General features: G+C 40.9%; 2 protein-coding genes across 3 annotated transcripts in view; one reads left to right on the top strand and one right to left on the bottom strand.

The window, feature by feature from the left end:
* Positions 1–13,551, top strand: part of LOC130367598 (mpv17-like protein 2) — an 81,693-nt gene extending 68,142 nt beyond the window's left edge. Inside the window, exon 6 of the mRNA XM_056570163.1 lies at positions 13,061–13,551. Coding sequence (XP_056426138.1) covers positions 13,061–13,093 — 33 coding nt within the window. The 3' untranslated portion in view covers positions 13,094–13,551. The remainder of the gene's footprint in view (positions 1–13,060) is intronic.
* RAB3A (RAB3A, member RAS oncogene family) overlaps positions 1–13,856 on the bottom strand; it is a 56,359-nt gene that overhangs the window by 35,185 nt on the left and 7,318 nt on the right. The gene's annotated exons all lie outside the window — the stretch shown is intronic.

Genomic DNA, 13,856 nt, shown 5'->3' with positions numbered 1-13,856 from the left:
TGCACACTGTACGTGACTAATGCTATATCTTCAAGGGAGAACACAGTCTATAATTAAAGGGATTATCCAGGATAAGGAAAAGAGACGATTTTTTCCAAAAATGGATCCACTCGTCCTCAGGTTGTGTGTGGTATTGTAGCTTAGTTCCATTAAGGTAAATAGAGCCACATTGTAATACCATACCCAACCTGAGGACATGTGTAGCACAGTTTTGAAAGAAATTAGCTCTTCTTCCCCCCCCCCCCCCCCCCCTGAATAACCCCTGTAAACAGACAAGTCATAGTGACATGGTCACAATACAGCCTGTAAATAAAAACATGGGGGGGGGGGGGGGGGAATGAATTCATGTTTTATACAATGATGCAACATACAATAATGCGCCACTTAATAAATATAGCGCATTTCTGACTGTCCGTGCCCTACACCCTGATATCAATATAAGTTGGTTTAAAATTCCATCACAATTTCATATCATCCCACTAGCCTATAAAAGAAGACCAAATCTATAGCAAGGGCTTCCTGCTGGCAAAACGGCTACCTACCACTACCATAATAACACAATAATCTTTCAGGGGTGGTGTTTATGATTTGTTTGTGATATACCAGAGAAAGTGGCAAACTGTTAAGAACCAAAATAAGAAACAGTCTAAGGGTCCATGCACACTACGGATTTTGCGATGCAGAGTGCACACTATGGAATTTTAGCTGTGGAAAGCTTTCCGCCGCAGCAAATCACGTGCAGAAAGAATGACCATGTTCATTCTTTTGGTGGAATACAGAGCAAAATGCACTGCCTGCTACAGGGGCTGCAATATCTGCACGGTCCTGGCCACCCTTTGGATAATTTCTGAGTGGGTATTCTATAGTGTTCAAGAGTCCTTTTACATGGCCCAACATGCGTCGTAGATTGGCACTTGCTTACTGAGTCTGTTATATGGCTCAACTATTGTTGAATCTTACGTGTAGCTCTTTGGAGCAATAAATCGTCCGCCATACAACATCTATTACAGGGGGGAAATGAGCAGCTGACTAAGGCTGAACAGAATCTGTTCCATGTTGGGGGTAGTAGTACAGGGGCTGAGGGATCACCCACTGTGATCATAAGTTATAAACCAGGGAAGCGGGTGGCATGCCGCATTGCTCTGCTCCCCAGCGAGGTTTACTCAAAGGACAGGTATCATGAACAAAAAAAAGTTTTGTTCATGATGATAGTTGTCCTTTAATTCTCAGTACTTCATACTTAAACACCCCGCTGGCCATTTGCAGTTCTCGGCGTGGTTTTTAAAATTCTACAGTGCGGTTCAGGTTTTCTACATAGAGCCGGCCAGCTGGGAAACGTAACGCAATGCCGTCCGCTTCCTGACAGGAGCCTTCTACTGCTTCCATCATGCACAGTACAGTACCGTGCACAAAACAGTGGTTGACCAAAGTTTTGTGCACGGGGGGAAAAAAACCGCACAAAACCATATACGTACAAAAATTTACACAATCCGACACATCTAGTTTTTGTAAGTTTTTGTATGGTAGGTCAATGTATATGGTCTTCTATATGGTTGCATAATGTTTTCAAATTGAAAATGTATACTACAACCATATAGCAAAATGTTTCCATAATAAAAATAAACATATTTAGTATCGCTGCGTGGGTAATTGTACGAACTATTAAAATATAACATTATGTATCCCAAACGGTAAATGACGTAAATGTAAAAAAAAAAAAAGATACCAAACCACAGAGTTGCAATTTTTAAAATATCCCAGAAAAAAAAAAAGTTAAAAAGCCATTAAAGTCAGATCAATACCAAAATGGTGATAAACGCTACTGGTAATAAAAGGTAGATAAAGAACTTCAGCTATTAACATAAGGGAAAACTTTTCTGGTTTAAAAAATGCTTTTGTAAGTGGGTTTCCCAGGTTTTGCTTACGTGCAATTTATTTATCAAAGTTGTGCGACTATTTCATAAATAGGTCGCATGTAAGAAAAAGTAAGATTAAAAAAAAATGTCATCTAAAAGCCATACGTTTGAAAAGAAAGATAAATCTCCTTCATACTGTTTTAATTATTACTTTATGCGCACATGGTTTGGGCCTTTAACATTCCTCCTTAGTACACCTCTATGCTGACAGCATCCTATAAAAAGAGATTACCCTCCACCATTATGGGTTATTATGGATCTGTGCAGTTTCTTCGGAATACATATATACTGGAATAATTTTTGCATAATGTCTCTCACTGTATTATGATTTCTCATGCTCCTACCTTATAAAGGAATGAATATGGGGGCGCCATCATCTTCATTATTGATACACCTTCATAATATTTTGTAAATATATATATATATATATATATATATATATATATATATAATCTCCAATAAGAACAGCACCTCCAGAAACAAATAGAAAAAAAGAGTTCGGGGTGCCCGCATCATCTGAACCTCGGTCCACTGGTTCCTCAATGTATAGAAAAAATATAGGCAGCACACCACAGGTAGACTTCAATCAAAAATACGATTTATTCCATGATGTGGGAGACTACGTTTCTCCAGCCTCCGCTGGCTTTCTCAAGCACTTGAGAAAGCCAGCGTGAGGCTGGAGAAACGTAGTCTCCCACATCATGGAATAAATCCTATTTTTGTTTGAAGTCTACCTGTGGTGTGCTGCCTATATTTGATATATATACACACACACACACAGTCATGGCCGTAAATGTTGGCACCCCTGAAATTTTTTAAGAAAATGAAGTATATCTCACAGAAAAGGGTTTCATTTAAATGTCGACGGATAGTTCCCGCTGACACTGATGTTCCCTGAGCCTGCAGGACAGCTTGAATATCTTTGGAACTTGTTTGGGGCTGCTACGTTTCATCAATTTTTCATTCCGTCCACACCCAGGGAGATTGGCTACAGTGCCATGGGTTGCAGACTTCTTGATAATGTTGCGCACTGTGGACAAAGGTAAATCTAGATCTCTGGAGATGGACTTGTAACCTTGAGATTGTTGATATTTTTCCACAATTTTAGTTCTCAAGTCCTCAGACTGTTCTCTTCTCTTTCTGTTGTCCATGCTTAGTGTGGCACACACACAGACACACAATGCAAAGACCACAGCAACTTTTCCTCAGCACAGGTTTTAATAAATATCCTCGAGTGAACTTCTCTCCCTTTTATCTGCTTTCAGGTGTGATTCTTAGATTGCCCACACCTGTTACTTGCCCCAGGTGAGTTTAAAGTAGCATCACATGCTTGTAACAATCTTATTTATCCACAATTTTGAAAGGGTGCCAATCATTTTGTCCAGACCATTTTTGGAGTTTGGTGTGACATTATGTCCAATTTGCTTTTTTTCCTCCCTTTTTCGGTTTAGTTCTAATGCACACAAAGGAAATAAACATGTGTATAGCAAAACGTGTTACTGCAATCCTTTTCTATGAGAAATAATTTTCTTGAAAAATTTCAGGGTGCCAACGGTCATGGCCGTAAATGTTGGCACACCTGAAATTTTTCAATTTTTTTAAAATTATATATATATATATATATATATATATATATATACACACACACACACACACACACACACATACACATATATATATATATACACACACACACACACGTCTTGGCAACGAGTTCATTATTTCCTATTTTGTCTATTCTCATGAAGGTCCCGATAGGATAGTTATGTTATTTAATGGACTGCCACCATAAAAATCTTCTGATTCACCAGAATATGAGTGCCAAGTTTACTTCATATTTATGGTGCAGCACAGCCACGTGGGAGTGAACAATGCTGGAGAGAGTGCAGACTGTACCAGGCCAGGCCTATGAAGAGGAGAAAGTAAAAGGGAACTTGTCATCAGATTTTTCCATAATTAAAGCATGGCAGGGATGGTAAGGATATAGTTTAAAGGTGTTTCCAACCAGCCCCGTAAGTCCACTGGGCGGTGCCGCCTGGCACTTATCCCCTATCCTAAGGATACAGTATAAATTTTCATAACCTGGAGCACTCCTTAAACTTCACTTACATTTTTAACCTTTTAGGATAGGGTGACACGTAGCGTATTCACACGAGTATTTCACCGGACCCTGTTTCAGCTCCAGGCAGTGCTGGTCCTACTCTGGTCTGTAAGGGTGGGACATTATTGCTTGACTGGCAATATTGCTGATAAGGGTGAGTGTCCATCTTTCCAGTGCCGGGGCAGAGAGTGGGGCTTCAAGGTTACATAGCAGCACTGGGAGCGCACACTGTCAAGCCAGCAGTGGTAATGTCACTAGAAGTAAGAATGTTACACCCCACCAATTCAGGAAGTGAGAGCGTGACCACCGCTGCCTGGAGCAGTATCAGGCTGGGATTCCTCAGAGGTTTTGTCCTTGCGGTTTTTAGGCTAAAAAAAAAAAAAAAGCATGAAAAACTGCCACTGATTTCCCCTTCATTTTGGTGTTCTTTTCAGCCATTTTTACCTTTCTGTGGAAATTGCATTTTTGGACCCCTTGGCAGTTTTCCTGTGGGTGTTTTTTTTACGAATTATGTTGAGTAAAAAAAAAAAAAAAAATAAATGCAGTAGTGATGGGAAAAATATGAATGGAGGGGGTGTGGCGTGACATCACGTCTCCAGTTTCGGAAACACAGAGGTTTCAAAGACTGGAGCAGCAGCCCAGCATAGAATGCAGGGGCTGCATGGAGATCCCCGCAATCAGACATCTTATCCCCTGTCCTTTGGATAGAGGATAAGATGTCTATGGCTGGAATACCCCTTTGAAAGGGGTAATCCGGTGGTTAATTTTTTTGACTATATGGCATCTTCTTTGTAAGTTTAGTTTTTTTGCAATATACATGTGTTATATGTTTTGGCAGCATATATGTGTTTTTCTTACCTGTTTGTTGGGCAGGAAGTTCTGTAGTTCAGAGGGTTTTCTTTTACTGTTGTCCACAGTTCTGAGTCTGTTGTGGACAAGATGTCACAGCTTTTTTTCTCTCTGTCTGCATGAGAGGAATAAGCCACGCCCCCTCATCTCATCCAGCTGAGTACACAGCTCCTAACCTCCCCCCTGCTCTGTATTCTAAGGACACAGGTCTGCACAGGAGAAGAAACACTGAGAAGAGAAGTGTTATCTGAAGGGGAGGATGAGAAGGTGCACAGGCTGGGGATGTATGGACTGCAGAGGAATAAATCTCATACTGGGAACGATCTCTATATGTGAAGGGGGGGGGGGGGGGGGACTCCTGAATGACACATGCTTGGAGTTGTAGTCCCTGTTGTGTATGCTAGTGTTTGCAAACCAGTGTGCAAAACTACACCTCCCAGCATGCCCTGACAGACTTTGGTCATGCTGGGAGTTGTAGATTTGCAACAGCTGGAGGCACACTGGTTGGGAAACACTGCTCTAGCCTATTCAGCATACACATAATGTTACACAAGTGTTTCCCAACCAGCGTACCTCCAGCAGTTGCAAAACTACAACTCCTAGCATGCCCAAAGGCTGTCAGGGCATGCTGGGAGTTGTAGTTTTGCAACACCTGGAGGCACCCTGTTTGGGAAACACTGGTGTATGCCCTATAGAGGTGTGGTGAACTACAACCCCCAGGAGACTACAGAGGCAGCATGCTGGTGTTATACCACAGACTGAAGACTCCTGAATGACACATGTTGGGAGTTGTAGTCCCTTTTGTGTGTGTATGACAGTGTATCCCAACCAAGGCTGATTATATTAGTGTGCTGTGTATAAGGCTAAGTTTCCAATTGGTTATTTTCCTGGCAGTTTTTGGAAAACTGCCACTGCAGTTTTTAAGCCAAAGTGAGAAGTGGATCCATAATGGAGAAGTGCAAGTCCTTCTATGTCCTATTCCTTTTGAATACACTTATGGATTTGGCTCAAAAACTGCAGTGGCGGTATTTACCCGCGAAAATAGTAGGATGGGTAAAGGGCGGAACAAACAAAAAAAAAAAAAGGAGCCGCCCCAAACCAGCAAGGCATGTGGCATGCTGGGATTTGTAGTTGTCAGCACAGCAAGAAACAGGAAATAGAAGCAAAGATAGGAAAACAAAGTGAGGGATAAAAAGACAACAAAGAATGGAAATAGAGTAGGCTAAACAACAAGAATAGAAATGAAACAAAACAAAATAGTGTAAGTCACAAACGTAAAAACACGTTGACCACAGGAGTACCCCTTTAAGGCAGTGCTGGGAAATAATGGTCACACAATATATTGACACTTTGGGCCCAATTTGGACATTTCCACTTAGGGTTGTACAGTAACTTACTTATGTAAGATACTGTAGGATGAATCCGATGGACTCCTGTCCATTTTCAACTTTATGAACTATGGGGGGGGGGATTTAGCAAAGCCTGTGTCCTGTAGAGAGAAAGAGCGGTGCAGTTGCCCATAGCAACCAGATTGCTTCTTTTACTTTTTAGAGGCCTTTTTAAAAATAAAAGAAGCAATCTCATCGGTTGCTATAATCAAATGCACCACTCTTCCTCTACACAGGTCTTGATAAATCTCCCCCTATGTAAGTGTAAAAAATCTTATGAATAGGAACTGGCTGGAATGGATCACCACAAATAAGACCTATCATAGCACACATTGGTCGACATTTATCATTGTCTTTAGACAGTTTTTTTGTGTCTAGAAAAGGCGAAAAAAGGCTCAAGCAGGGTTTATTTGCGCCTTTTGGTTTACACATGTCTGCAGATTTTGAGTTGCAATCCACAGATTTTGGCAATTCACATGATTTGGAAGGGTTTTATGAACTGCACCTTTTTGAGAAAAGGCACAAAAAAGGCACAAAGCCACTGAAAAGTCTCTAAAACTACACCAGCTCAGACTTAGCTTAGCTTTTTGGTGTATGTGAAGAGAGAAATTTCAGAAAATGTGACCTGCACAAAATGTAGGAAATGCTCTGTGACCATTTAATAAATTTAGTGCTCCTACACATTACCAGCATACAACAAAAAAAAAAGGTGTAGAAAAATAATTCACTTACACCTACAATGATAAATGCCGGCCACAGTTCTCCTCAATCGTTGCCCTATAGTGTGGGACTGGTAAGAAGAGCAGGGTCCCACTCCTACTTAATCACACCTATTGTGGCGTCCAAGAAGTCCAACAGAGAAAAAGCATGAATGTTTATTCTTGACTTAACTTGGAACTCTATTTGCCAGCTTAAAGAGTCACATCCAACATTACATAAAAAAAAACTAAAATATTATGTGTCTTTTTGCCTATATAGTGCAGCATAGGCTATTAATATAAAATAATGTAGACGTTCTTGTGTATGCCTTTTGCCTACCTGTTTATAGAGCAGAATTGTTTTTCCATGCTGCCTGCATTTGCCATGAATCCTTTGGCTTTGCAAGGAGAGGAGGTGGATCAATTCACCTAATTAGGCCAACATAATCACCTGGCTAGATTCTAGCGACCAGAAGACTATAAAAACAGCCAAGACTCCTAAGGCTGGGTTCACATCACGTTTTTGCCATACTGTTTTCAATCCATTTTTCTAAAGAAAACCGTATGGCAAAAAAACGGATGGAACAGTATGGGAAAAAGTAAACCGTATGCATTTTTAAACTGTATACTGTTTTTAAAAGTGCATACAGTTCCGTCTGTTTTTATTTAAAAAAAAACATAAGTTTTTGATAATTTTGTCCATTTTTTATGGGAGAGGTGTTGGGTGGGGACTTTAGGTTGCAAATGCGCAAAGTAAAAATCATATACGGATTCCCGTATGGAACTGTATACATGTGCGTTTCCCATTGACGTCCATGTATGCAGTTGCAGTATGCTTTTTAAACCGGAGACAAAAACGTGGTCAACCACGGTTTTGACTCAGTTTTAAAAATTCATTGGGACCATCCGGAACCAAGGTTGAGAGAGTGAATATCCAGAATGCTTCCCTATATAGGGAAGCATTCTGGATATTCACTCTCTCAACCTTGGTTCCGAATGGTCTCAATGAAACCCTAGAAAATTCTTGTTAAGATATGTTCTTTACTTTTAACATTTTATATAAAAAAAAAAAATTATATAATTTTTTTAATTTCTAATTTTATTTTATTTCATTTATATATAAAAAAAATTCTTTTGTTTTTTCCTTTCATTCCCACTTATTTTAATTTTTCATTTTTTTTTAATACTACTGTGAAAATAATTGTATGTGCAATATTCTTTGGTGATTTATGTATGTATATGTGTATTGGTTTGCATAATAAATGTAATCAGCTGTGTAAAGGGTTAATCCTTTTTCCCTGAAGGGGTTAAGGATTTTCCCTATAAAATCCACACACCTTGTTCCAACTCCTATGCCTGATGAAGCGGAATTTCTGCGAAACGCGTTGCATTGTGGGAAGAAAACAATCGATTTTATTTTGGTCTCAAGCGCCTGTTTGACTCTACGTGGTTTGGAGGAGTTTTCACGTTATATCTATATTTTGCACAAGGTGGAGCAGCTGCAGAGACCTTATTATAAGACACCTATATCCATGGTTGTACTTGGACAGAGTACAACCACTTCTGGTAAGCGCATGTTCATATGTTGCGTTACCATTGTATCTTGAGATACACACTACGGGGCGCATCCTGTTGCTCTTTTTTTTATATTTTAAATGGGTGATAACAGCAATAAGCATGGCCACTCCGCAATGTCTGTGAGTACACGGCACGTGTGCGGCGACTCTCAGGTCCCTGAGTGGCTGCTGGTAGTGGTGGATTGCTGCTGCGAGCAGGACACGGGGGTATCAGCTGGAGGCACACTATAGGGTTGAGTTATCGGCGGATCCGCAGCATTAAATATGCAGTGGATCTGTTACGTGTGATCCTACCCTTACAAAGTATGTAGATAGAAAGGAAAGGCATAAGGAAAGAAAATTCAACAAAAAGTTTAAAAAAAAATTGTACCACTTGGGATCACACATAGAACCTAAAAGGGTCTCCAGCGAAATTGCCCTAGTGTCATTGTTGGGGAGGACTGAAGGAGTTCTTTGTTTCTAAGAGGATAAAATGCACTCTGCATGTATGTATGTATGTATGTATGTATGTATGTATGTATATATGTATATATATATATATATATATATATATATATATATATATATATCTAAATAAAAAGAATGAAAGACTATATATGCTTAAAAATTTTGTTACAAGTCAAATATTCCGGATCCCACTGACAACAGTGGGTTCCTCCTAGACAGTCAACAAACATGCCTGTTATGCTAACTGGTGGACAGTGCATCAAGCACAGAATAAGCAGCAGCAGAAAACTCTGCTATGGAAATACGTGTTTATTCTTTCGACGTAAACCGCTCAGAAATGAATTGCCGTCAATGGAGATTTTTCAGGGCAGATATTAATAACAAGTAACTCATTAGAATGGCGTCTGCCAGATTTACTGTCTCTTTTCCAAAGAAACATTCCAAGAGGGCACCAATGTAAGCCATACAGAGGGAATCAGAAAAATGGGACAATCCATTTTAAATGTATCCCTTTTTTAAATATCCTATAGGAGCAAACTGACGTTCCCACTTTAAAAGGAGACCTCTCTGGCATTAGTTTCTCCTTCTGCCATTTCTTCCATTTTAAAATAGATTATATTTAATTATTATATGGTGGGGCAAAAAAAGTATTTATTCAGCCACCAACTGTGCAAGTTCTCCCAGTTAAAAAGATAAGAGAGGCCTGTAATTTTCATCATGGGTATACCTCAACTAAGAGACATAATGAGAGAAAGAAAAAATCCATAAATTCACACGGACTTTCAACATCCTCCAAAAGGTTTTCTATGGGGATGAGATCTGGAGACTTGCTAGGCCACTCCAGGACCTTGAAATACTTCTTACGAAGCCACTTCTTCGTTGCCCGAGCGGTGTGTTTGGGATCATTGTCATGCTGAAAGACCCAGCCATGTTTCATCTTCAATGCTCTTGCTGATGGAAGCAGGTTTTCACTCAAACAACAGACTCAAAAAACAGCCCCAAAGCATGATGTTTCCACCCCCATGCTTCACAGCAGGTATGGTGTTCTTTGGATGCAACGAGTTGAGTTTTTACCAAACAATTCTACTTTGGTTTCATCTGACCATATGCTATTCTCCCAATACTCTTCTGGATCATCCAAATGCTCTCTAGCAAACTTTAGAAGGGCCCGGACAAGTACTGGCTTAAGCAGGAGGACACGTCTGGCACAGCACAATTTGAGTCCCTGGCGGCGTAGAGTGTTACTGATGGTAGCCTTTGTTACTTTGGTCCCAGATCTCTGCTGGTCATTCACTAGGTCCCCCCGCATGGTTCTGGGATTTTTGCTCACCATTCTTGTGATCATTTTGACACCACGGGGTGAGATCTTGCGTGGAGCCCCAGATAAAGGGAGATGATCAGTGTTCTTGTATGTCTTCCATGACTAATAATTGCTCCAACAGTTGATTTCCTTACACCAAGCTGCTTGCCTATTGCAGATTCAGTCTTCCCAGCCTGGTGCAGGTCTACAATTTTGTTTCTGGTGTCCTTTGACAGTTCTTTGGTCTTTGCCATAGTGGAGTTTGGAGTGTGACTGTTTGAGGTTGTGGACAGGTGTCTTTTATACTGATAAGTTCAAACAGGTGACGTTAATACAGGTAACGAGTGGAGGACAGAGGAGACTCTTAAATAAGAAGTTACAGGTCTTGCTTGTTTGTAGGTGACCAAATGCTTATTTTCCACCATAATTTGCAAATAAAGTCTCTCATATATAATGAAGATTTCAGGTCTCCCATCTTTTTAAGTGGGAGAACTTGCACATTGCCCCACTGTACTTCCTTCTTACGGCATCCACCCCTGTAACCACAATATACGCCAATATAACATGACATCACCAATGTAACCTTACACAGCATATTTAACATCAAGACATTCCCTACACTGCCCATGTTCTCTGCCAGTTCTATGTGCCCTTCTTGTCATGCATTTCTTCTCCCTACGCCACCCACAATGTCCTTATCATCATCTGGTGTGCAATACTGTCTGGAAATACAATATAGGAAATTCTTCTTATAACAAACGTAATATCTTTATGTGTAGTTATATGGGTCCTAAAGTCCTGGTTTAAAAACGACCAGTATGCTTTTTTACTTTTTGTGCAGTGAATTATAGTTTTTATTGGTAGCATTTGTGTAGTATTTACTTTTGTCTTTTTTTATAAATTTTTGCATTTGGAATTAAAACATTTTGGGGGAGATTTATCAAAACCTGTCCAAAGGGAAAAGTTGCTGAGTTGCCCATAGCAACCACTCAGATGGATTCCTTTTTCAGAGGCCTTTTCAAAAATGAAAGAAGCCATCTGATTGGTTGCTATGGGCAACTCAACTTTTCCTCTGGACAGGTTTTGATGAATCTCCCCCTTTGTGTTTACTCTGTTGACCATGCAGCATTAGGAATGTGATAATTTAATAGCCTGTAAAAATATGTTGTTTTTATTGGGAAAATAAAAAAGGGAGATTGTTTTATTTTTTGAAAACCTTTTTACTTTTTTTCCACACTTGATGACAGTGGCGACAGGAGGTACAGCAGGAGGGACGGCGACAGGAGGTGTAGCAGGGTCCTGGGACTGGCTGGGCAGATTTGTTATACGAGGCAGGCTGCGGGGCAGGGCCCAGTGCCAGGACAGATGTACAGTCCTCCTCCACACACACGACCGTGCCCCCCCCCTGTCTTCCTTGACTACTGATGACTGTGTCCCAGAGACCTGAGTGCGGGGGAGGCAAGCACAAAGAGTCGGATGGAATGGCGTAAAGCATGCCACTATTGGACTCTGGAGATGTGAAAACATGTTCTATAAAGCGAATAATCTTCTTTTCAATCTGGCAGTGTTAAAGATGAGTCTGGGTTTGGCTTATGTCAGAAGAATGACTGCATACTGCATTGTGCCAACTGTAAAGTTTAAAGGAGAAGGAGAGATAATGCTATTGGTGCATCTTTAGATATTAGTCTAGGCCTATAGTTCCGGAAAAGGAAACTCTTAAAGTTACTAAGACAATTTGGACAATTGTATGCTTTAAACTTTGTGAGAACAGTTTAGAGAAGGTCCTTTTCTGTCCCAGCATAACTGTGCTGTACACAAAGCAAGGTCTAGAAATCAAGGTTCGGGGAGTTAGGCGTGAAAATACTTGACTTGCCTACATAGAGCCCTGGCCCCTATCCCATCAAACACCTTTGGCATGAACTAGAATGGCTACTGTAAGTCAGGCCACTCTTGCCAACATCAGTGTCTGACCTTCCAAATTCTCTTCCGGATGAATGGGCAGAAATTCCCACAGACACACTCCTAAATCTTGTAGAAAGTCTTCCTAGAAGAGTGGAAGCAGTGGGACCATATTAAAGGACAACTCCAGTGGTATGACACTTATCCCCTATCCACAGGATAGGGGATAAGTGTTTGCTTGGGGGGGGTCCGACCCCCGCGATCTCCCTAACGGGGCGCCGCCATTAGTGCTCATGGTGAGCGCTAAGGCGCGTAGCGTCGACCTAGAGGTCGACAGTGATGCCCTGTCTCCTCCCCATCCCCATACAGTTCTATGGGGGAGACGGGGGAGGCACAAAAAACGCTGCCTCCCCGCCTCTCCTATAGAGATGCATGGAGGAGGCGTGCCGGCTGCAACGTCATGCTGCGGCTGGCACGCCCCCTGCGCGGGAGAGCCGCAGCCCCGTACAGGAGATCACAGGGGGTCCCAGCGGTCGGACCCCCCGCGATCAAACACTTATCCCCTATCCTGTGGAAATGGGATAAGTGTTAATCACGCTGCAGATGTCCTTTAATGCCTACTGATGTAGATCAGGATGTTCTAACAGCTCCTGTTGGTGTGATGTGTAGATGTTCCAATACCTTTGTACTCATATACCATGGATAAACTCTAGACAGATTTTAGCGAATTCTGCAGATGATTTAGACATGAAGGTCATGTTACATATGTGCATCTTCACACAGATTATGAATATGCTGGCCTGTAAACATCACAAAAAGCTATGGAGAATGTAGTTTTGGACAACAAAATGTTAAAATAAGAAATCCTCACTTATCTCTTTCTAGGCTTTTATTGATGGGATGCAGACCTTGGAATGAACGGCTTTTCAACTACAGCACCTGAGTATACTACATCCACTATGGAAGGTCCACTTTTGACCTGGTATCTGTCTTGAGTTGACATCTGTTATGTTTAGTGGCATCATAAAATGGCACAAAAAACTGTCTAGAGAAGCTAAACCTATTTCATATGGACAGGATAAAAACATCCATATGCTGAAAAGGAAAACCCCAAACTTTTTCAATGTGAGAGATCGTAATACTCATTTGTACCTAGACATTTGCAACTACAAATTAAAAAACATTTGCAACTTACTACATGTTACCAAGAACTGATAGATGACCAGCCAAATCCCAAATCGAAGTCTGTGTGACAACATTGAGCACAAATGTACAGGGGTCCACACCCTTATATATCATCTATCTTACTTGTAGTAAACTCTGTATCAGGAACAACCCACTGGACTGATACCCGGTACCAATTTGACAACAGAAGCAGCCCTGTAATTATAAACAACTGAAAAGTATAATTAAAGGGTGAGATTAGCTAAACACTAAAGACTATGGGGGAGCTGTCCTAATGTTGCAGTCAACCTCTGCCTACACTGCCTGCCTGGTGACAAGGATCCTAGGGAGATATTAATAAATACCAGCACACAAAAAACTGTGGCATTGCCCACAAAAGCCAATTAAGTAACAAAATAGGCACTCTACAAATCATATAACCCAATACACATGGGAATTCTGCAAATCATACACAAGCATTTAACAAATCATAGACACCAGTACACACTGGCAAATA

Source organism: Hyla sarda, chromosome 1, assembly GCF_029499605.1.
Source record: "Hyla sarda isolate aHylSar1 chromosome 1, aHylSar1.hap1, whole genome shotgun sequence".
Lineage (NCBI taxonomy): Eukaryota > Metazoa > Chordata > Amphibia > Anura > Hylidae > Hyla > Hyla sarda.
This window is presented reverse-complemented; position numbering and strand designations above follow the sequence as displayed.